The 24,524-nt window shown below is 39.2% G+C and overlaps 2 protein-coding genes across 7 annotated transcripts in view; one reads left to right on the forward strand and one right to left on the reverse strand.

The window, feature by feature from the left end:
- EIF5B (eukaryotic translation initiation factor 5B) overlaps positions 1–20,928 on the forward strand; it is a 75,702-nt gene extending 54,774 nt beyond the window's left edge. For all 3 annotated transcript variants that reach the window (XM_054586355.1, XM_054586363.1, XM_054586372.1), the window contains 12 exons: positions 3,469–3,536; positions 4,095–4,236; positions 9,796–9,927; positions 10,353–10,535; positions 10,678–10,839; positions 14,156–14,287; positions 15,288–15,419; positions 15,524–15,600; positions 15,719–15,883; positions 17,311–17,449; positions 19,007–19,168; positions 19,482–20,928. In XM_054586355.1, coding sequence (XP_054442330.1) covers positions 3,469–3,536; positions 4,095–4,236; positions 9,796–9,927; positions 10,353–10,535; positions 10,678–10,839; positions 14,156–14,287; positions 15,288–15,419; positions 15,524–15,600; positions 15,719–15,883; positions 17,311–17,449; positions 19,007–19,168; positions 19,482–19,589 — 1,602 coding nt within the window. In that variant the 3' untranslated portion in view covers positions 19,590–20,928. The remainder of the gene's footprint in view (positions 1–3,468; positions 3,537–4,094; positions 4,237–9,795; positions 9,928–10,352; positions 10,536–10,677; positions 10,840–14,155; positions 14,288–15,287; positions 15,420–15,523; positions 15,601–15,718; positions 15,884–17,310; positions 17,450–19,006; positions 19,169–19,481) is intronic.
- Positions 20,929–21,372: 444 nt separating this feature from the next.
- Positions 21,373–24,524, reverse strand: part of REV1 (REV1 DNA directed polymerase) — a 93,871-nt gene continuing 90,719 nt past the window's right edge. For 2 of the 4 annotated variants that reach the window (XM_054586342.1, XM_054586334.1), the window contains 6 exons: positions 24,050–24,283; positions 23,267–23,387; positions 22,431–22,648; positions 22,196–22,331; positions 21,840–21,942; positions 21,373–21,541 (listed from right to left, as the gene is read on the reverse strand). In XM_054586342.1, coding sequence (XP_054442317.1) covers positions 21,430–21,541; positions 21,840–21,942; positions 22,196–22,331; positions 22,431–22,648; positions 23,267–23,387; positions 24,050–24,283 — 924 coding nt within the window. In that variant the 3' untranslated portion in view covers positions 21,373–21,429. The remainder of the gene's footprint in view (positions 21,542–21,839; positions 21,943–22,195; positions 22,332–22,430; positions 22,649–23,266; positions 23,388–24,049; positions 24,284–24,524) is intronic. The other 2 variants (XM_054586325.1, XM_054586316.1) reach the window with 1 other exon arrangement.

The following is a 24,524-nucleotide window of genomic DNA, read 5'->3' on the forward strand; positions in this document are numbered from 1 at the left end:
TTGGTTGCAGGCCTTTGCTTTTCATGATTTGGACTATCTCTTGCCATTCTCTTCTGGCTTGCAACGTTTCTGTTGAGAAGTCAGCTGCTAGCCATATCGGGGCTCCGTTATATGTTTCTACCTCTTTCTCCCTTGCTGCCTTTAGGATTCTCTGCTTGTCTTTGATATTTGCCATTTTAATGATGATGTGTCTAGGAGTGGGCCTCATTGGGTTCCTCTTGAATGAGACCCTCTTTGCTTCCTGGACTTGTGTGACTTTTTCTCTCCTCCAATTAGGGAAGTTTTCCATCATGACTTTTCAAACCGGTTCTCTATCCCTTGCTCCTCTTCTTCTCTTTCTGGTATCCCTGTTATATGGATATTATTATGTTTCAGGTTGTCCTGCATTTCATTTCCCTCAGCGCCTCTTCATTGTTTTTGAGTCTTTTTTCATTTTCTTGCTCTTTCTGGAAGCTTTTTTTCTACCTTGTCAGCCAGCTCACTGATTCAGTCCTCAGCTTCACCTAGCCTGCTTTTGATTCCTTCTACTGTGTTCTTCAATTCAGAAAATGTATTCTTCATATCCTCTTGTCTCTTATTGATAGTTTCTCTGTCCTTTTTCATGCTGACATAGTTTGCAGTAAGTTCCTCGTAGTTTCCCTGTATTTTTTTGTAATTTTCTCTGAGCTCACTAAGCTCATTGACCTTCTGTAGTATCGTTGTTTGGAACTCAGTATCTGATCGTTTACTTGCCTCTATTTCATTTCGTTCTCTTTGTGGGGATTCCTCCTTTCCCTTCGAATGAGGGGTATTTGTCTTCCTATTATTTGCGAGACTTCTTTTTTGCTGCTCTTCTTAAGTTGATCTGTCTTGATCTCCTGACTTTGTGGTGTGAACTTCTATGGTTGGAGACCGCTGTTTTTCACTTTCTGGATCTGCCTCTGATGATGTCAGATGTCATCCCTGACCTTAGGCAGTCTGTTCGAGACTTCCAGGAATCTCCTGTTTGTGGCTGCCTCCTTCAGCTGTTAATCTAGTTACTCTGCACTCAGCAGGCCACCTTAGACAGCCTAGGGCGGGGCAGAGTCCCCTCCTGGGTGTGGGGCTATTGGGTGTTCTCATGCTGTTGCCTTATGGAGGAGGAGTCTGCACTGGGAATCCGCTGGCTTCTCTCTCCCTTGTCTCCCTAAAGCCTTTGTCCCTAGTCTCTCCTCCAGTGTCTCTAGACCTTTCTGTGCCCCCTTTAGCTAGGGATTTTCTACATGTGGCTGCCACTCTGCCCTCAGCAGGCAGCTTAGACAGCACAGGGCAGGGTGGAATTCCCCCTGGGGGTGGGGCTATTAGGTCCTCTGATGCTGCTTCCACTCAAGAGGAGTGGTCTCTGCCTGAGCAAGATGGTTGCTGTTCATGGCGGGTGAGTCAGCACCAAGATTCCACTGGCCACTCTCTCAGGTCTCTCCCCAAAGCCTCTTTCCCCAGTCTCTCCTCAGGCGTCTCTAGCCCACTCTGCCCCTGCCTTTGGCAGAGACCAGGGTAAGTGGCTACAAATAAAAATTTTGTGTTGGCCATTTAAACGGTTCTTTGTGTCTCTAGCCGCCTGCCTCTGGCAGAAAACGTTCCCTGCTGCTTTTCGCAGCTGGCTGTTTCCTGCGTACTTTTTGGGCTCTGGTGCTGTAGGCTAGAGATCCCCACTTATGGTTTAGACCCCGCTCGTCTCAGGAGGATACAACTGGCTGTTTCAATATCCTTCTGGTGCTGCCGCCGTGGACGCCCCACCCGCCTTCTTGAGTCTCTACCACACTCCTTACCAGTTAGATTGCGCTAAAGCCGATTGTTCTGTCTCCTAAGTTACAAGGCTCCTCTCTAGCTATTGCTCAGTTGTTTGTTCCCGGTGATTTCTCCACAATTTAGTTGTAATTCCAGGTTGGTCCTGGGAGGAGGTCAGTGTGACTTCCCCTCACTCCTCTGCCATCTTGATTCTCCTCCTTGAGTTTTTTGAATGTTGAAGAGTTACTTTTGGCCTTTATCATGGAAAGTCAGTTGGCTACATATAAAATGCTTGATTCACATTTTATTTCCTTAAGTATCTTAAATTACTCAAATTTCTTCTCACATAGAGCATTGCCTTTCAGATTTGATCACAAGCTAGCTTTCATCTTGAAAGTAATGTGGTCTATTTTTATGTTGATGTTGTTTGTTCTGGGTCAGTTTTCCATTTATATGGCCTTCCATTTAAGTATGTAGTTTAAACTCTTTATTTTAGGCCAGTTTTCTTGAATTTCAGTTTTTCAAAGTTGTAATTTAAAATTTATTCTGGTTATATCTTACCTGTTATTTATATGCCATTGGGGAGTTTATTCCACCAGTTGTCAAAATACATTTAGCAGCTTATTCCATCAGTTGCCAGAACTTGAAATCTGATGTTATTTTAGAACATAGTTAAAGAGCATGAGTTTTTAAAAAAATTATATTTAGAGAGAGGAGAGGGGAGGGAGGAGGAGAGGGCGAGAAACATCAATATGTGGTTGCCTCTCAGGTGCCACCACTACTGGCGACCTGGCCTGCAACCCAGGCATGTGCCTTGACTGGGAATTGAACCCTTTGGCTCTCAGGCCAGCGCTCAGTTCACTGACCCACACAAGCCAGGGCTAAAGAGCTTGATTTTTAATATACCTGTATTAAAGTTCTTCAGATACTCTTTATATAACAATTTAAAAAAGGGTTTGTATTCCAGACATTGAAGTGGAAATAATTATGGTGCATAGTGAATGTTGATTTAGGATCACCAGGATGCAATTTGAGTCATTTTTAACTAGATTGGGAGGTAGGATTTTGAAAAAAAATCATTTGAAGATTGTGAAAAAGTATAGATAGGCAAAAGTAAGATATGGTTTGTGCGTGTGAGAGTTTTGTTGGTCTGTGCCACTCTTTAGCCTCAAGGACAATGTCCCTGTCAGGCCTGCTGTAATGTTTTAGTTTATTTATATACTTTTATCCAATAAATCAAATGTTTATAATGTGATTTGAATAAAGCAGAATATGAATTTACTATTTTGGGTTGATGTGGTAAATTTTCTTTAAAACATGCTTGGGACATTTTTCAGAGTTTAGAATTGTTTATAAAATTGGACCAGAGAAATTTTCCAGATTTCAAGAACCTCTTCTTACATGTCAGTTTTTTATAATCACTCTCAGATGACTACTCTGTCATATGTTACTAATAACTCTGCTCAAATTTAGAATATACCATAATTTTATAACCTTTAACAAAGGGAATTATTTTCTTATTTCAGTTTTTTCTGCCAAAATCCTTTTGCTGTTAATGAAAATATGAACTGTTGTGCTTTGCTGGTTGACTCATTTTTGAAAATAGTTAATTTAGAAAAGGAAGGGATGATAGTTTAAAGTTCTCATGGCAGAATAATTGTTTTGTACAAAAGCTTTTACTGTTTTGGATCTCTTAAACACTCCTCATTTCTGCTTTTCTAGTTTGACAGAGAGAACGTACGAATTCCAGGAATGCTGATTATTGACACTCCCGGGCATGAGTCCTTCAGGTAAGAGCAGATTGAGTCTTTTGTCATCAAGTGAACTGCTTGAAACCACTGAGTTAAAAGTTCGGTCAGTGAAGTCTGAGCAGTCCTTAACCTTTGGGTAGTATTTTGAGATCTGTGATGAATGCAGTCCTTCTCTGTGCCTTAATGATTTAGTAGTATTTTATTTGGATACATGTTTTTTTTTTTTAAAAAGTAAGTCTTTTCTACTTGGAAGAACAGGTCTTAATACACACCTGGTCTATTCCCTGTGAAACCCAGTACAGGTGGAATTTTATCCAATTGCCTCTTGGCCACATTCCTCAGCACAAAAAACTTGATTGTTGAAATTGGTAGAAATACAGGAGTTACTTCTAGAACTAACTCCTTCCAACTGATGTCAATTCACTGTCAGATAAGCATTTGGCGGGTGAAGGGCTAATGAATGGCACTTGAATTAAGGCATGTACTTCATTTTCCTTTTTGTTTAGGTTTTACAAAGAAAATAAAATTTTAAGTTTCTTTAAGTAAAAGTTAATTTCAAGATTTCTATTTATGTACCTTTTTCCTTCTTTTCAACAGTAATCTTAGAAACAGAGGAAGCTCTCTTTGTGATATTGCCATTTTAGTTGTTGATATTATGCATGGTTTGGAGCCCCAGACAATTGAATCTATCAACCTTCTAAAATCCAAAAAATGTCCCTTTGTTGTTGCACTCAATAAGGTAAGTTCTCCGTCTGAAAATGTAAATTGTGAGAACATGCTTCTTAAGTTTTTGTAATTTAAAAATGTATCACAGAGTAACTTTCATAAAAGTTTGTACTTACAAACTTATACATGCGCATAATCACCACCATTCAGAATATAGACCATCTCCTATTCCCAGAATGTTCCCTCATTTTCTTTTATAGTTGCCACCTTCTCTAATCCCAAACAGAAACTGATCTTTCTGTCACTATAGACTAGATTTGTCTCTTTTATAATTTCATGTTAAAAGAATTATACAGTGTGTAATCTTTTCAGTCTGGCGTTTTTCACTCCTCATATTGTTATAGAATTATCCATGTTGTATATATCATATGTTGTTACTTTTTATCGCTGAGCACTATTTCATTATCTGAATAATGCCACACTTTATTTACCTGTTGAAGGACATTTGGATTGATTCTAATTTTAGGTTATTTATTAACGAAGCAACTGTGTACACAAGTCTTTGTGTAGACATTTGTTTCTGTTTACTTTGATTAAATACTTAGGAATAGAATTGCTGGGTCATATGTGTATATTCAATATTGTGAGAAAATGACACATTTTCCCAAAGAGATTGTAGCAGCCATTTTACATTTTAACCTGTTTGTGTAAGATTTCCAGTTTCTGCACATTCTTTGTAAATCGTAGCCAGTCTAGTAAGTGTATAGTGCTAAATTATTTTGGTTTAATTTGCATTTCCATGATGACTAATGGCATCAAACATCTTTTTCTATACTTATTTGCCACATCTCTCTCACTTTGTAAAGTACCTGTTTAAAATCCTTTGCTTGTTTTTTACTAGACTGTTGTTTTAGTGTTGAATTTTGTTTTTATAAGTCCTTTGTTGGTTATGTATATTGCAGATAAACTCTTATCGTCAAAGACTTAGTTTTTCATTTTCTTTATGTTGTGTTTTGAAGAACAGAGATTTCTAATTGAGACAAAATCTGACTTATGAGAAATTTTCTTATAATTTGTGTTTCTTGTGTTTTATGCAAATAGTCTTTTCCACCCCAAGTTTGTGAAAATTTTCTCTAGTGTTTCTAGATACCTAACATTAGATATGTGATGTTTTTTGTTAGTTCTTGGCATGGTTTAAGGTAAGGCTCAAAGTTTACTTTTTTCCATATGACTATCCATTTCAAAACCCTTTATTGAAAAAAATTATACTTCCTCATTTAATTGCTTTTGAATCTTTGTTGAGAATTATTTGACTATGTGTATATTTATTGACCTATATGTTCATGCTTATGCCACTATTGTCCTGAATCGATTGTTGTAGTTTCATAGTAATATCTTGAAAGCAGGTGGTGGTAAGTTCTTTAGTTTTTTTTGTTTCTCAAAATTGTGTGGATTACTTTAGTAGGGTCCTTGAATTTCCAAAGTTTAGAATCAGCTCCTTAGTTTCTACAGAAGCTTTCTGGGATTTTGATTGGGATTTTACTTAGTCTGTAGATAAATTCTGGGAGAACTGACATTTTAAGAAAATTGAGTCTTCTGATCAATGAGTATGGTATCTCTTCATTTACTTATATCTTCTTTACTTTCTTTTGGTGTTATTTTATATTTTCATTGTCTGTGTGTTGGAGATACTTTTCTAAATTTATTCATAGTATTTCATGGTTCTGATGCTATTATAAATAGCATTTTAAACATTTGGATTTCTAATTACCACTTTTATATAGAAAGACAGTTGATTTTTATATATTGACTTTTTATCTGTGAACTTGTTAAATTCACTGATTAGACCTAATAGCTTCTTTTGTAAATCATGTGGGATTTTCTGTGTACATGATTATGTTATATGCAAATAAAGGCTGTTATTCTTTTTTCTATATCTGTATGCTTTGTAAATTTGTTTTCATTACTACATTAACTAGACCTTCTAGAACAATGTTGAATAGAAGTAATGATGGACATCCTTGTTCTCTTTCCACTGTTGGGGGAGAGTGCTCGATTTTCAGTGTTGGCTGTAGGGTTTTTTGCAAATGCACTTTATTGTTGAGGATTTTCCTTCTATTCCTACGTCGCTTTAGAGTGTTGATTATTATTATTTTTAATCCTCACCTGATGATGTGTTTACTCATTTTAGAGAGAGGGGAAGGGGTGGGTGGGGGGAGGGAGAGACACCGATGTGAGAGAGAACATTGATCGGTTGCCTCCAGTACGTGCCCCAACCAGGGACACAACCCACAACCGAGGTATATGCCCCGACCAGGGATCAAACCCACAGTCTTTTGGTGTATGTGATGGTGTTCCAACCAGCTGAACCACCCAGGCAGGGCAAGTTGTGGTTTTTTATTTTTTTCTTTATTTTTCTTTTTTATTTTAAGTCATGAAGGTTGTTGATTTTTGTCAGATGCTTATTTTGTACCTTTAGATGTTCATGTCGCTTTTCTCCTTTATTCTGTAACATCATGAATCGTTGAGATGTTTGGAGGGTCTTTACTAACGTTTTATTACTAAGACTGTGATTTTTAGAGCAGTGTTAAGATTCACAGCAGAACTGAGGGCAAGCTATGAAGATTTCCCATGTAGTTCTGCCTCCACACATGCATGGCCTCCCCCACTATCAGTATCCCCACCGGTGTGGTCTGCTTGTTATAGGTGATGAACCTACACTGACACACCATTATCCCTGAAGTCCGTAGATTACATTAGGGTTCACTCTTGTACATTCTGTGTGTTTGGACAAATGCATATGACATATATCCATCATTATAGCATCACACAGAGTATTTTCACTTCCCTAAGAACCCTCTGTGCTCCGCATATTTATTCTCCCTCTTCCTCCTCCCTGGCAACCACTGATCATTTTTCTGTTTACATAGTTTTGTCTTTTCTGGAATGTCTTATAGTTAGAATCTTAGAGTGTGTAGCCTTTTCAGATTGGCTTCTTTCACTTAGTAATATGCATTAAAGTTTCATCTATGTCTTTTCATGGCTTGATAGCTCATTTCATTTTAGCGCTGAATAATGCCCCATTGTTTAGGTATACCACAGTTTATCCATTCTTCCACTGAAGGTTGCTTCCAAGTTTTGGCAAAGCTGCTGTAAACACCGTGTGCAGGTTTCTGTGTGGATAAGTTTTTAACTCTTCTGCTAAGGAGTGTGATGGCAGGATCATATGGTAAGAGCATTTAGTTTTATTAAGAAACTGCCAAACTGTCTTTCAAAGAGGCCATACCATTTTGTATTTGCACCATCTGTGAAAGAGAGAGTTCCTATTGCTCCACATCTTCACCAGCATTTGGTTTTATGTTTTGGGTTTTGGCCATTCTGATAGGTGTGCAGTGTTATCTCATTGTTTTAATTTGTGTTTTCCTGATAACATAAGATGTGAAACATATTTTTAATGTGCTTATGTGCCATCTGTATATCTTTGATGAGGTGTCTCTTAAGCTCTGGCCATTTTTTAAATTGGATTCTTGTTTTCTTTATTGCTGAGTTTTAAGAGTTCTCTATGTATTTTGAATACTAGTTCTTTATCGGATATGTATTTCTCAGATATTTTCTCCCAGCTTGTTATCTCACTGTCTTGACTCTTTCACAGAGAGAAGTTTTTAATCTTAATGAAACTGGAGCTTATTGGTTCGTTCTTTCACAGATTGTGCCTTTGGGGTTGTATCTGAACAGTTATTACCATAGCCAAGGTCATCTAGGTTTGTTCCTGTATTATCTTACAGGAGTTTTAGAGTTCTGTATTTTACATTTAGGTCTGTGGTCCATTCTGAGTTAATTTATGTGAAGGTTGTAAGGTCTGCGTATTTCTGCATGTGGATGTCAGGTTTTGTCCCGCACAGATGCACAGATTGTTGCCTGCTGTTGATATTTTAAATGTTAAACTAGCAACCTTACACTACTGGAATAAACCTTGGTCACGATTAGCATACTTGGTTGTGATACATTTTTTTCATATATTGCAAGGTTTGATTTGCTAATTTTTGTAGATTCTGGTGTTTATGAGGGATTTTGGTATGTAGTCTTCTTGTAATAACTTATGACTGGTATTGATATCTGAGTAGTAATGATGGCCTTATAATATGAGTTAAGTATTTATTTCCTCCTCTGTTTTCTAAAGGAGTTAAGTAGACATATTATTTCTTTTTTAAGTGGTTTCTAGAATTCATCAAGTAGAGTCTATGTTAGCTTGGAGTTTCTTAAATGGGTGTAGGTTATTTAGGTTTTTCATTTTTCTTTAGAAAGTAGAGAAGTTTGTTTTTCAAAGAACCAGTTTATTTTATTGATATTATTTATTTATTATTGTTGATTATTGATTTCCAGTGTTAATTATGTCATATCCTTCTTTCTACTTTCTTTGTTTTCATTTGTTGTTTTTCAGATTTCTTAAGGTAGAAGCTTAGATCATTGATTTCAGATTTTTTTCCCCCTAATAGAAGCATTGAAAGGTATGCTTAGCAGTGTTAAGAGTACTGCATAGACAGGTTATGTTAGATCAAAATAATTTCTGAATGTTTTCACTTAATATGTAATTCTAGGTATAAGAAATATTTCTTTCCTTCACTATCATTGCTTTTTGGCTTTATCTCTAGTCATTCTTTGCTCTTCTGTATGTAATGTATTGGGTTGGCCACAACTGAAGCATACGGAGAAAAAAAGGATGAAAGAGGAAAAGAAAGAAACTTCAGTCACTTGTGGGACAGTATTAAGAGAAGTAACTCACGTTCAACAAAAATCCTAGATTTACATCAAACAGCTAAAAAGAAAGGGAGAAAAGAAAACAGAAAATATCTTAACAGATAATGACCAAAAATATTCAAAAACTTGATTAGAAACCCCCCAATCTAAAAAATCAAAGTAAACATAAAACTATTACATAATGTTATTGATGAACCCTTTAAAAAGTCTTAAAAACAACCAAAGGAAAAAAAGATAATGGGTTAGCCAAAATGTTTGGTTTTTTCCATAAAATGGCTCTAGTAGTGCTTAGTTGTCCTTAATTTCATTTGAAACAATTTTGTTAGATTGTATTGTGACAGCTGGCACAACAGTGTACATTAAAAAAGAAAACTTACCAAAATTGGTGAATTTTTGTGTAGCCATTTTAATACTGAAGATGGAAGAAGATAAGCAACATTTTCAGCATGTTATGCTTTATTATTTCAAGAAAGGTAAAAACAAAGATTTGTGCAGTGTGTGGAGAATATGCTGTGACTGATCGAGTGTATCAGAAGTGTTTTGCAAAGTTTCATGCTGGAAATTCCTTGCTGGACAATGCTGCACAGTAGGGTAGGCTGGTTGAAGTTGACAGCAATGGAATTGTGACATTAATGGAGAAGAATCAGCATTATACCATGTGGGAGATAGCTGACATGCTCAAAATACCCAAATCAATAAAGGTATTGGTGAAAATGGAAAATGTGTCTTTTATTTTATGGAAGAAACTGAATGGACTTTTTGGCCAACCCAGTACATGAGGAATTTTTCTGGAGATTGTACTCTTAATTAAATTCCTGAGCGTTGTGAATGTTCTAGAGATTTTTTTATATTTTTTATGAAAAAACTTTTCCAGATTGATAGGCTGTATGATTGGAAAAAAAGTCCCGACTCTGATGTGGCTGCCACTTTAAAGAAGCAGAAAAAGAATACAAAAGATGAATTTGAAGAGCGAGCAAAGGCTATTATAGTGGAATTTGCACAGCAGGTAAGAAAACTGTCCTTTCTTCATGAAAAGCCTGTATCATTGAGAATTTTTTCTTTCATTACATTGTCTTTGTAATAAAGTCAGCACTTTCACTAGTACTGGTTCTGTTCCCCTATTAATGGCAATTAGTGTTTTTCATTATGTTCCCTGTTCCTTTTCTTTTGTAAATCAAAAAGGTGTTATTTCAAAGCTCTCTCTTTATAGTTTGAATGCTTAAATTGGAAAAAAATGAGTTAACTTGGGAAGAAACTACTTTCTGTAACATAATGCCTCCAGGATATAGATGATCTTCCCTTGAGTGTTTCTGAGAAGTTTCAGAATGATTAGCCATTTGCTTATCCAGCTTCTAGTTAGTCGTTCCTCTTCTGGATACTGCCTTCCACAGCTGGGCCTTGTAGAGTGAATTGTGCTTTTTATGTCTTTAGGGTTTGAATGCGGCTTTGTTTTATGAGAATAAAGATCCCCGCACTTTTGTGTCTTTGGTACCTACCTCTGCACATACTGGTGATGGAATGGGAAGTCTCATCTGCCTTCTTGTCGAGCTAACTCAGACCATGTTGAGCAAGAGACTTGCACACTGTGAAGAGCTGAGAGCTCAGGTGATGGAGGTAATGGTCAACTTTTCAGTTTATTATCTTTTTTTTTTTTTTTAACAGAATGTTCTTGGGTGGGGATGTTTACTGCTTTTAGATTTGGTCAACATATGGTGCATTGTTGCTTATATTTCACAGCCTTTGTAATGTCTCTTAGGTGAAGGCTCTCCCAGGAATGGGCACTACTATAGATGTAATATTGATCAATGGGCGTTTGAAGGAAGGAGATACAATTATTGTTCCTGGAGTAGAAGGGCCTATTGTAACTCAGATCCGAGGCCTCCTGTTACCACCCCCTATGAAGGAGTTACGAGTGAAGGTAAGCCAAGGCGGTAAGCCGTGACATGTGGGGACCTGCAGTGTTCGGAAATTCTGCTGAGGTGACTTCCTCACATTTGAGAGCTGCTTGGCTTACTACAAACACACCCGTCACTCATTTTATTTTGGATGTCTTCATAGAGGAGGGGCCATCCATGAGCATGGCAGTATGTGAAACTACTTATTTAACAACTAAGCTTTTCATAAAACTTAAAGCACATTGTTTGGTTTTGCAATAAGTAATTTTTTCATTAACATTTTTTATTGTGAAATAAAACATTCATACAAAGAAGTACACAAAACACAGAAGAAAAGTTTAACATTTTTAGTCAGCAATCAGGTCAAGAATGAGAACATTGCTGACACCCCAGAAGCCTTCTCTGTGCCTCTTCCTTATCTTAGCTTCCTCACTCCCCTGAAGTTAATCATGCTTCCATTTTTATGATAGTAACTAATGTCCTTGTTTTTATAGTTTTTATACCTGAGAGTGCACCCCTAAAAAAATATATGGACTTTATATGAATAGTGGCATTCTTATTGTTCCTTTGTATCCTGCTTCTTTCAATCAAAAAATAAGATTTATCTATGTTGCTGCATCTGTAGTTCATTTTCATTGTTGTGTACGTGTTCCAGTGCCCCAGGGTATAGTGTGCCCCTGTTAATGGAAAGTGTAGGCTAGCTCCAGTTTTAAATTTTTGTTGCCAACACTGCTGTTGCTGTGAGTGTTGTATTATCTCCAGGTGCATTTGCACAAGTTTTTTCCCGAGTATATATAAGAGTGAACTGCTGAAGTCATTAGCTCCAGTTTCACTAGGGAAAGCACACTGTTCACTGTGAGTGTAGGATGGTGTACTTTCCACCACAGTATCTTAGACTTCCCATTATTTTATCACACCTTCATCAGCTCTGGTGATGCTGTCAGATTTTTCAGGTTTCTCCCGTTCTGGTGGATATGTAGATCATTGGTGTTTCATTTGGCACTTTCTTGATTGAAATATGGTTGGCTATTATTTTATTAGCCATTTAAAATTCTTATTTTGTGAAATACCAGTTGTGCCCTGGCATTGTCTACCTTTAGCACAGATTTATGAGTTGCTTATATAGTCAGGATAGTAGTAATCTGTTATTGGTCAGTATATATTTCGTCATTTTTCTCCTATTCTGTGATTTATTTTTTTTACTTTTCTGTGGTACCTTGAGAAACACTTAATTTTTTAAGTATATTGATTATATTATTACATTTGTCCCATTTTTTCCCCCTCCCCTTTGCTGCCCTCTCCCAGGTATCCCCATTCCCTCCATCAGTACCCACCCCCCTTAATTCCTGTCCATGGGTTGTACATATAACTTCTTTGGCTTCTCCAATTCCTGTGCTATTCTTAACCTGCCTGTCTATTTTGTACCTACTGTTGATGCTTTTTATTCCCTGTACATTTTCTCCCATTCTCTGCCTTCCTCTTCCCTGCTGATAACCCTCCATGTGATCTCCATTTCTGTGATTCTGTTCCTCTTCTGGTTGTTTGCTTAGTTTGTTTGTTTTTTAGATTCAGTTGTTGATAGTTGTGAGTTTGTTGTTCTTAGTTTTGATCTTCTTTTTCTTAGAAAGTCCCTGTAATATTTCATATAATAAGGGCTTGGTGATGATAAACTCCTCTAACTTGACTTTATCTGGGAAGCACTTTATCTGCCCTTCTATTCTCAATGACAGCTTTGCTGGGTAGAGTAATCTTGGATGTAGGTCCTTGCTTTTCTCAACTTTGAATACATTTTACCAGCTCCTCCTTGCCTGCAAGGTTTCTTTTGAGAAATCAGCTGATAGTCTTATGGACACTCCTTTGTAGGTAACTGTCCCCTTTTCTCTTGCTGCTTTTAAGATTCTCTCCTTATCTTTCGTCTTGGGTAATGTAATTATGATGTGCCTTGGTGTGTGCTTCCTTGGGTCCAACTTCTTTGGGACTCTCTGAGCTTCCTGGATCTCCTGAAGTCTATTTCCTTGGCCAGATTAGGGAAGTTTTATTTCATTATTTTTTCCAATTAAGTTTTCAATTTCTTCTCCTCCTCTTCTTCTGGCACCCCTATAATTCGGATGTTGGTGCATTTAAAGTTGTCCCAGAGGTTCCTAAGCCTCTCCTCTTTTTTTTCTTTTTTCTTTCATTTTGAATTCTTGTGTCTTCTTTCTGTTCTGGTTGAATGTTTATTTCTTCCTTTTCTTCCAAATCGTTGATTTGAGTCTCAGTTTCCTTCCCTTCACTGTTGGTTCCCTGTATATTTTCCTTTATTTCACTTTGTATAGCCTTCATTTCCTCCATTTTGGGACTGAGCTCAGTCAGGTCTGAGCATCCTGATTACCAGTGTTTTGAACTCTGCATCTGATATGTTGGCTATGTTCTTGTCTCTTAGTTCTTTTTCTTGTGTTTTTATCTGTTCTTTCATTTGGGCCATATTTCTTCATGTCCTCAATTTGTCAGTGCACCTGTTAGGTTGTAAGGGGCAGAGCTTTAGGTATTTGCCTGGGTGGTACACACTGTTGTGGTGCTGTGTATGGGGGAGGGGTCAGAGAGAAAGCAGTGCTGCTTGCTCTGCTCTCACCATGCTTTCAGTCACTTTTCCCTCTTCCCGAAAGTTAATGGAGCCCTTCCAGTTGCAGCCCTGGTACTGATTCCCTGAGTGCATGGGAGTGTGTACATTTTAAGACTCTCTGGGCCCCTCCAATGGACTCTCCTGAGAGACTGTCAGTTTTTTTTAACCCCCACAGGTTTTTACAGTCAGAATAGGCTTTATTTACCCAGCATTGGAACCCTGGGTTGTGCGGTCTATCCTGGGCTGGGATTGCTCACTTCCTTCCCCATTTGCTCATCCTGGTTTTATCCGCATGCAAATGTGGGACTGCTGCCTTGCCCACCCTATTCTGTCACCCACTGCATCACCACACGTCCTCTCCATCCCCAGCTGTCCATCTCTGTCCCTCCTACCAGTCTTGGATGAATATTTCTTCTTTAACTTGGTTGTCAGACTTCCATTCAATTTGATTTTCTGGCAGTTCTGGTTGTTTTTTGGTTTTAGATTGGTTGTTATTCTTTTGGTTGTGCGAGGAGGTGAAGTGTATCTGGCTACGCCTACATCTTGGCCAGAAATACAGCATTCAGAAATACTTAATTTTAAGGCTGATTTTATCAAACTTCTATTTTGTTTATTGCTTTTTTGTGTCTAGTTTAAGATATCCTTACCCCAAGATCATGAAAATATTCTCTTGCATCATGTCCTAGTGCTAACCACTTTTCAAGTAAATGTGGTAACAAATGTTTTGCTCTTTGTAGAACCAGTATGAAAAGCATAAAGAAGTAGAAGCAGCTCAGGGGGTAAAGATTCTTGGAAAAGACCTGGAGAAAACATTGGCTGGTTTACCCCTGTTGGTAGCTTACAAGGAAGATGAAATTCCGGTGCTTAAAGTAAGTTATTTGTCCTCTATAGCTACTTGAATTCTGTAGCATGTTCGTATGGCACATGCTAAGGATGATGAATAGAATGGGAACCTTTGTCTTGTGAAGCCTTATTTGGTGGCTTCTTAGCAAACAGTTGATGCTTTTAAAATTAGTTCAAATTGTATAATCATGAATTGGCATAAATAATAATTATATACACAGTCTAAAATACATACTCTATTAAATGAAAATGAATCTAGAAGTTATGTTTTAATTTTAGATAACCTGAGTATGTAGAGAGAACTAGGTAGTGGGAGTCATTCTAAAGCCTGTGTCTGTCTGTAGGACCAGGTGGCTCATGAGTCCAGCACAGTTTCACAAAAGCAGATTTTGAGCCAAAGAGAAGATCCTCTGTTCTTGGCCCATGGCCCCTCATGGGCGCTGGGACAACCAGTTACTCTTCAGGCAGCACCGGATCCCAGGACAGGGCATCACCTATCTAGGGCCAGTGAAAATAGGGCCGGTGTTCCTCTTTGGTCAGTCCCAGATGTGGCGTGGACATCTGCATCTTACTGGCATCAATATGATTGTTTTTCTTATTCAGAATCTTTTCATCTCCAGAGGAACAATGACAGAGGAAAGGGCTGCTGAGATTGGGGTTATCTCAAATGTAGGACCGTTGAGCAGAGCCATTGGGCTGGGTAACACATCGCATTTGTGTCACACTTTTAACTTTTAAAAGATTTTATTTCATTCCACTCACCCATCCACCTTATTTGCCAAGTGGAGCAGAGAGGTTAAGTATATTTCATTGTTAATAAACCTCAGAGGTGAAAGAGGACACAGCTCAGTTATGGCCTCAGACCCCCTCCTCTATCTAGCTCAGGTTGTGCTGCGCTGTTCTCTTTGTAAGCCTTGGTTTCATATTTTCACATGAATACTTAATGAAAAAGAGAAACACAGTTTAACTCTAGGCTGCTGATGAAAGTTGTATTTATAACCATGTTAAATCCAATTTCTTTTTAAGGATGAATTGATTCATGAGTTAAAGCAGACACTAAATGCTATTAAATTAGAAGAAAAAGGAGTCTATGTCCAGGCATCTACATTGGGCTCTTTGGAAGCTCTACTGGAATTTCTAAGAACATCAGAGGTGCCCGTAAGTAACCATACCCATCTCCACAGTAAGTGGTGGTCATGGTTTGTGGGGCCACTTCTGTCATCTGACTCAGGTAACTAATCTCACAAACTCCCCGTTTACAGTATGCAGGAATTAACATCGGTCCAGTCCATAAAAAGGACGTTATGAAGGCTTCAGTGATGTTGGAACATGATCCTCAGTAAGTAATCTCTCTCCTGCTATGAAAGCTTTCATATACCTACCTGTTTTCTTTCACTCTCCTTTATGACACACTCATATTTTTTATTGATGATCTTTGATGTGCTCTGACATTTCAGGTATGCAGTAATTTTGGCCTTTGATGTGAGAATCGAACGGGATGCGCAAGAAATGGCTGATAGTTTAGGAGTTAGAATTTTTAGTGCAGAAATTATTTATCATTTGTTTGATGCCTTTACAAAATATAGACAAGACTACAAGAAACAGAAACAAGAAGAATTTAAGTAAGTTTTTGGTTTTATTTACTTTGGGTCTTTGATAAAGAAGTTGATAAGTGGAGAAATATGAAATACCAGAAAGGTGTGTAGACAGCAGAAGCGTGCCCTTTCCTTATGTCAGAGGTAGTTCCCTGAAGTGCTACACCCAAGTCCTGCCTGCCTGAGACCTTCCAGCAGGGCAGGGGCAAATTCTTCCTGTAGGCTTTCTGGTTTTGTTTTGGTTTTCCATTTTCAGTTTGTTAGACCTAGGTCTCCTTCATGGGTGAGTAGTTGCTACTTTTGGGGAATTTGGAATTAACAAAATTCGAGTGTAGAAATCCAGGAAATGAAATAAGGCAAGGCATTCAATGGAGTAAAAGCTTATTCCTGCCGCAGACTCCAGTGTCCAGTGTACATGGCACTCACAGGTGCTAGAGGAGTCGGCTGTGACCCTGACCATGTCCCCTCTTGGAGCTCAGGGGGTAAACAATGAACACATGAGAAGTGGGGTTAAGTGATAAAAAGCAAAAAAAAAAAAAAAACCAAGGGTGGACCCGGATGAGGAGAGAGCTGTGGTTAGTGGTGTGGTTTGGGGAGGAACCTCATCTCTGAGATGTGAAGGGAATGAAATGAGCCGCTGAGACACAGGAGTGTCAAGGCAGGACAGCCCTAGGAGGCAGTCCTCATAGTGACCCTTGGGGAAGAGCGATAGGAGATGATTCAGTCAGTAGGACCCAGTAGCCATGGGATTTTGGAGTTAGTAATGAGGGAACATCAGGGGCCCCCATAGTCCAGGTCCAGCACCGTGATGGCTCCGTGCAGGGTAACCATAGTGGTGGTGGCTCATTGTGGGATATATTCTCAAGTGTGACTGACTGCTAAGTATTAGGGCTCAGGTTGAGACATGCTCACTTTAGATCATAAATGTAACGTGAGAAAACTTAAATTTGATTAAGAAGACTGCTAGAAGCTATGAAAGCACTTTAAGCATGATTGGTAAGTAGGGAAATAGTGTGGACTTTTTTCAGATCAACTGATTTGGGAACATGGTTGAGAAAAGAAGGATGTGGTTTGATGCCCATGTGGTCCCCAGAATAGTCTACCATGTCTCACATGCCACACTTGAAAGTAGGTCCCGCTGAGGTTGTAAGTTCCTGAGCTCCATCTTGAGGGGCAGGGCTCAAGTCCTTTAGTCTGGGCACCAAATGCTCCTATGACTCAGCCCCTGTGAGACTGTGAGAGCACCCAGATGGACAGGGAGGGAGAGGATGAGAGAATGAAGCTACAGAAGGTGGCCATGGCCTGTAGCACCCACCACTGTGGGCAGGTGCAGTGGCCCTGCTGAGATAAGCTACTTCATCTGATAGAAGAAGGCTCATGTTCACCTGTGTATGTTCTTACGTTTAAATGACTCTTGTACGCTTACAAATTCTTGCTTTTTTTTTCCTTTATAGGCACATAGCAGTATTTCCCTGCAAGATGAAAATCCTTCCTCAGTATATTTTCAATTCTCGAGATCCAATAGTGATTGGCGTGACTGTGGAAGCAGGTCAAGTCAAACAGGGAACCCCCATGTGCGTCCCTAGCAAAAATGTAAGTGCCAGTTGTACTTTAAAAACAATGTGCTATCTCTTAAAGCAGTAAATGGGAGTCTTAAGAATGGTGGCAAAAAAAAAAAAAAACCCAAAAAACACAAACTCAAACCAAGCAGAGCTTGTCTGTCATCTTAGGTAATTTATACCTGTTTTGCTAAATGTCAGCATTCCTTACTCTTATTAGCACCTGATACCAGTTCTTCAGTTAATGAAAATTGCAATTTACAGTCCTCATTCACATTTCATTAACTGTCCCTAAAATGTCTGTAGTAATTCCATTTGCCGACCTGGTCCAGGATCGTTTCAAGCTGAACTGCCTTTGGCTGCGACGTGTTTTGGTTTCAACCAGGACCAGTCCCCATCCCCATCCTTTTCCAAGAGTCTGGATCACTGTTTCTCAGATACTGCTCAGCTTGAATTTGTCTGATTGTTTCCTCATGAGTAAATAGAAGGGCTCCCGTGTGCCTCCTGCATTTCACACAGGCCATCTTGTTGTCCATGACACTTTGATTTGTGGGGAAGGAGTGATGTCAGCTACACATCTCCATTGGAGACCAGTTTTTCCTTGGTGTAATTACTAACTGATCTAGGGGATACTTTGAGTTCCTATGAAAGTCCTGTTTATCAGCCGTTATCACCACAAGCGTATCCTCGTCCCCTTGATCTTTTCATTAAATATCTGTACACTCAGTTCAATTTTTAAAAATTTGATGTTTTAATTACCAGTACTTTTGATGGCCAGATTACCCAGTTTGGTCTGTGGGAGCCAAGTGCACTTTGAACATCTTCTTTCTTTCTAGTTGAGTAAGATGCCGCAGACTCATCTAGTATTTTTCCTGCTGCAGACCTGATCCCTTTAGTGGGCCATGGCATTTAGGAGTCATCGTTTCTATACCGTTTCAGTGGCCTGTGCTAGGGCATTTACTTGCAGTAATTATCTTTGGTCCAACTTTGGTTGAACTTTGGTCCAACTGTTTTCACTCAGCCTCCAGTATCTCTTCCCAAGGCAGGCAGCAAAGGGTGCTCTCGCAGCCCCAAACTATAACTGAGAATAGGTTGTTCAAAAGTCTCATGGTCAGAATGAAATGAAAAGTTCTTACCAGGACCTCCAAGGCCTTGTCTGCCTCTATCCATCCCCTGCTCCTCACTGCCCGCCCCCCCGCCCTGCCCTGCCTTACTCATCACACCAACCACTCCGAGCTCATTCTTCATTCAGAACATTTGTGCCTGCTGTTCCTTTTGTATGGCACGTGTCATGTGAAGAGTGCAACAAAAATAGAAAACTACATTGGATTGACAACACTTTGCAAGTTTCCCAAAGCATGTCCTTAACAGCCATCTCGTGAAAGTACAGAGAGAATGCGTGCTGGTTCATCCCTAGTGTATCAGTGAGGAAATTCCACTGTGGAGGCAAACTGATCATGGAGGGCCACAGAGCCAAGGCTTTGAAACTGGCTCTTCTGCTCAAAAAACATTTTTTCCTCAGCTCTCCAGCTCTAGGGTGCCTGGGGCTGGCAGGATTCCTCTGCTTACATTGTGGTTTGTTATTTTACAGTTTGTTGACATTGGAATAGTAACAAGTATTGAAATAAACCATAAACAAGTGGATGTTGCAAAAAAGGGACAAGAAGTCTGTGTCAAAATAGAACCTATCCCTGGTGAATCTCCCAAAATGTACGGAAGACATTTTGAAGCTACAGACATTCTTGTCAGTAAGGTAAATTTCTCCACCAAAGTGGCACCTTTGAAGAAGGGGGGTGAGTCAGCTGTGCTGATTACCTTCACTAATTCTGATAGGAGCGGATCCTTCATCGGGCTCGATCTGTAGTGTGGCAAGTGCTCCTCCCAGCCAGCGCCTGCCAGGACCTCTAGGTCCCCTTCTGCCATACTCGCCCAGCAGCTGTAGGGTCAAAGACCTTACATTCTCTGTAATGATCAGCGTCTGGTGACACAGTGTGGGGCCACCTGCTTTTCTGGCACTGTTGGTTACACTCTGTTCTGTCTGCCCTGTTTGTGCCTCGCCCCTGCAGATCAGCCGGCAGTCCATCGACGCTCTCAAAGACTGGTTCAGAGACGAAATGCAGAAGAGTGACTGGCAGCTTATTGTGGAGCTGAAGAAAGTCTTCGAAATCATCTAGTTTTTCCACATGGGGCAAGAATTAGAGTAATGCAAGAAAAACAAGATTAAAAAATGGAATGGACGTATATGGACACTGATGCACTTAAGGATGGAAGGAAAAAAATAGATGTATAAAATGTTTTCCATGAGAAACCAAGAAACTTACACTGGTTTGACAGTGGTCGAATACATGTCCCCACAGTTCCAATGTGCCTGTCTACTTGCCCGCTCCTTCCCAACCCCTCTCTACTGGCTGCTGTTTTAAAGTTTGCCCTTCCCCAAATTTGGATTTTTATTACAGATCTAAAAGCTCTTTCGATTTTATACTGATTAAATCAGTACTGCAGTATTTGATTAACCAAGCTTCTGCAGATTTTGTGATTCTTGAGACTTTTTTGATGTAAGAAATACTTTATTTATGCATCTCTTTCCCACATTTTTTTTTTCTGCAGCATTATTCTGCCATGTGTCCTTAGGAATTTTTTAAAATAGAAAATTAGGCATTCTGGTATTTATCTGCTTTGTGTGAAACCATGGTGTAAAGTGTAGCTGGCTGCTATTTACTGCTTGTCTAGTCATGAGAGTCCACTGTAATCAGCACAATTCTGAACTACCAATAAAGAAAACACATTCACCAGAAAGCTGTTAGGCCTCCGTGTTAGCGTAGCTTCTCTCCCATGAGTCACCAGCTCTTTGTTTTAAGGACAGGAACTATTTTAACTGTCCTTCCCTGTGTACCAGCACATGTTATCATTAGGAATTTTTATACATCAATCTTGGCCTACTTTATCCTAGAAAATCTACCATGGATACATTTTCTGATGAGACAATCAACAGGGCATTGATAACGATTTGGGCTTAGTGCTTCTAAATTGTCGCAGAGACGTTAGTGATTTTATTCATATTAGTAACCTGATTATAGCTAGTTTTATGGTTTTCTTGAAAAAAATGTGGAAAGTGGGTCCACATGGGGATATACTCTCTTCCCCAATGTTAAGAAATCTTTTAGTGTGACATTAATTCTTATAATAGATGTTGAAGATCTTACTACCTATTTATAGCAGTGTTGAACGAAGTCAGTGTGGGGTGTTTGAAGAAAACGTTTCCAAGTACTCACTGGTGTAGAATTATATTTTTAAATTGTATGGCATAACACATAAAAATACTTTATATACATTTGAAAATCTGTACCAGTCTTCATTATTGAAGTTTCTTAAGGGCAACAGAGGCAAAGAAAACACCTCTAAACCATCTGTAGGACATAATTTTCCCAGGAAAAACTTGATCGTTAATTGTGTGTTCTAATTCAAAATATGTAAATTCCTCCACTTGGAAGAAGTAAAGATTTTCTTAACATGCTCCTGTGTTCATGCTTGGAGATATGACTGATAAGATTGTTAAGAAGCTTTATTACTCTTGCTTTTGTTAGTAGAACCCACTCTTGGCACCTCAGAAATAACAAAGCTTAGCACCAAGTCTCTTAAGTCTAGCCTGGAGGTTTTTCAGCCTGTAGTATATTAAACAGTTCAGGATTTGTTTCCTAAAGGATTCACAAAAAGGAACCTGTACAAAATATACATATAGTTCTTTATTAAACAACTGTAAACACTTCACTGTAAAAATCCATAAAACTTTATAAACAAACATTTTGTAAATAGATTCTATACTACAATAAAAGAACACAATTATTTACATGCAATACTGACAAATTTGGCACTTATTGAAAAGAAATGTACAAAACACTTGCTCAAAAAGAAATTTGAAATTATAAAAACTCAGAGCATTACTATCATGCACTTTGCAAATACCTCACAAGCACTTATGGCACAGCCAGCGGCGAACACTAGGCTCCCGCTCATTTATGTCACTTTTAATGTGCTCCCATAAGTCTGTTGTAAAACTACCTGAACATTGTCAAGAATAAAGTCAAATGCCATATTCCAAACCGATTCCACCGACTGTTGCATCAACCTAAAGGTGGAGAAACAAACATCAGGAAAGACCAGTAATTCCTTTTTCAAGAATCAATATAGTATTTTTAGGATTTAAGGGTTCAGGGAAACTAGCTCATTTTGACCCTATTCATTTCATCCAGTCAATATTATGGCATTCCTTTCTCTGGGATGCAAAATAAAGGGCACCCCTTCTTCATTAACTCTATAGAGTACTGTTAAGGCAACTGACTCAAACTACAAAACCGGAGAGTCTCGCCTCCTCAGCTAGCCCTTCTGACATGCCATTTTTCCCTTCTGATAGAAGTATTAATTACCTTTTCATGTATTTTATAACGAGATCCAGTTTTTCCAAATCTTTCTCCTCTATAAGGTCAGTGCAGTATTTCACAACTTGCAAAATGTCTTCTTCCATTGGATCTAAAGAGGGGAAAAATCTCAAATGAGAATCAGCTCATCTGTAAGAAAGGAAACTGCTCTTCCACAACACAAACAAATGGGTTATGAAGGATATTTCCACAGCCAGCCCTGAAGGTTAAAAGGTTAAGGGTTGGCTGGTTTAAGATTTAGAAAAATGAGCTCCACCTAGGTAGTCGAGCCTGTTCATGTTTTGGAATCACCAAACTCTTCATTACACATCTAGTTTTCGGCTACCTGTCCCACCCAAGCCAACCTGAAATGGTGGTTATCCACTCTCTGAGCAGTGTCTTCACATCACTGAACTCAACAGCTCCTGCTAGGTTGGGTGCCGGGGGTCTGACACAGCCAGAAAGGCCTGGCATACCTGAAGCAGAAGCGGAGAGTTCTCCCTGTTAAGAAAACAAATGATAAAAAGTGCTATATTTACATAATGTCAAGTACCTTAAGATTCAATAAAAGGTCCAAGTTTAAAAACAAAGAAATATTACCAGAGGTTTTTCAGGAGCAGGACCTTCGTGTTTCAGAAACCCATCGATTAACTTCTGGGGACTCCCACCGGCCCCTGGCATGGTTTTTGCAGGACTATTAAGTAGTTTGTTTTTCAAAGGGCTCTGAACCTTTTTATGGGGACTGATGGGATTTTTTTTGTTTCGTTTCTTTTCTTTCACTGCTGCTGGTTTTAGCTGAAGTAACGGATTCTTTGGCACTAAAAGATGGAGAACGTAAGGTCTTCAACCAATGTGTTTGGACAGTAGGATGGGTTCTCCTCCCCGCAAATCCAACCCCTGCACACATCCCAGCAAGGCTTCTTGTCAGACAATGGCTGAGAGTGCAGGCTCTACAATTAGTCACCTCTGCTCTGCCACTTTCTCATCTTTCCTTTGAAACACTGCTTACCTATAATGGGGTGCTCACATGATTAAATGAAAACTCAGCAGGGGAAGTATAAATAGCTCATCAGGCACTACCCTGTTTAAGCCTTCTCATTCTGTGTTTTAAAACTACATCCTTTGAAGTATCAATTTCAAAGAAGGACAACAGGCTTGACAAGTGTTCAAAAAGATTTCTGGAAATATCATATTCAGGCTTTTTTTTTAAAGGGCTATTTAAAAAAAGCCAAGAATGGTGTTAAGTCAAGCGGTTACAGAAACAACTCTAACTAGGACTATTAACACGTTCTGTGTTGTATACTTGTTCTAGTCTCCCAATATGAAGAGCTCTTAACATGACTAAGAGCTCAGATTTTGGCCATTACAGACAATAATCATATACAATGACTCCATCTCTCATGGCCGTTTTGTTAAACATCACTTTCCAGGCTTACCGGCTGTGCTGGCTGGCTGCTGGTGCACAGCATTCTCTCCCTGCCTCTGTCTTTGATCATATGCTGCTCTTAGCTCCTTCTGAAGCTCAGCAGGAAGAGCAGCAAACACCTCAGGGTCCACCTAGTGGAGAAAAGTTTCAAAGTCAAACCTAAGTTGATTCCATATGGCAGCTGGTTTACACTTTTCACAAAATAGATTTTGTTTTGAAATTATACTTTTCTGATCTGTATAAATTTTTACAAGATCCTCAATATCAAGGCTTATTAAATCCTTATGGGGTTTTAGGATGAGAATAAGGAATTAAGTTCCGAGTATGAACTGCAATTTAAAAAAAAACAAACCACCAAGGCAAGCAGCACAAAGAAACAGAAGCAGAACACAAGAAAACAGGATCATATGTAATGTTTTTTTTAAACATCAGATTTAGATTGTGTTACTGTCCCTAGTGTCTGATTATGCATTCCCAGCCTGTCACTTGGGTATAGCCGAGTGGTCTGGCCAGTGAAATGAAGGAACAGGATGTCTTCCATCTGGGGAGAATCTGTGGGCATCCACATACCAGAGCCTCCCTCTTCTCTGCCCTAGGTTGCTTCAGGAGAGGCTGCTCTGTCAGTCTGTCCTGCAGATGATGAGGAAACAAGTCAACCTCTCCTCCCCCAGTGGACATGGTATAGACTAATGAGCATTTGGGTGTAAAGGAAAACAAGAAATCAGACATGCCCTGAGCTGGAGTAGGGTGGGTCAGACTAAACTATGACAGAAGGCCCCTCAATTGAACTTACCTGTGAGAATGCTGGAAGTGCTATTACATTAATTCCCATGTCACTGTTAGGTTCTTGAGGTTCTGGTATTTGTAACAAAACTGTCCCAACCGGCTGTGGCAGATTTCCTGTATTATAGCCATTTACTGGTTCTTTCTTTTTGTCACCATGCAGCTCTCCTTGCTGAACAGCACAAACTTGCTCTACTTGTTCCCGGAGATCAGGTGGAAGTGCTTCTAAAACAGACTGATCGAGCTGTAAAATACCATACATAGGGTGTGCAGTTACACCATGCTCAGAGGTGATGTGTTTGGAGAATTAATGTTTCACTTTCATTTCCATTTTAACATCTTGGATAATGAACACGGTACAGGTGCAGAGAACTAGGCCTGGAAAGCCACCTCCTGAACCTCTGTCATCAAAGCCTGAGTAATAATGTGTGGATTCTGGAGATGACAAGTGTGCACACTGGCCGGTCCCACTGGATTGGTAAATC

Source organism: Pteronotus mesoamericanus, unplaced genomic scaffold, assembly GCF_021234165.1.
Source record: "Pteronotus mesoamericanus isolate MK-2021 breed Mesoamerican mustached bat unplaced genomic scaffold, CSHL_Meso_final contig_121, whole genome shotgun sequence".
NCBI classification, from domain to species: Eukaryota; Metazoa; Chordata; class Mammalia; order Chiroptera; family Mormoopidae; genus Pteronotus; species Pteronotus mesoamericanus.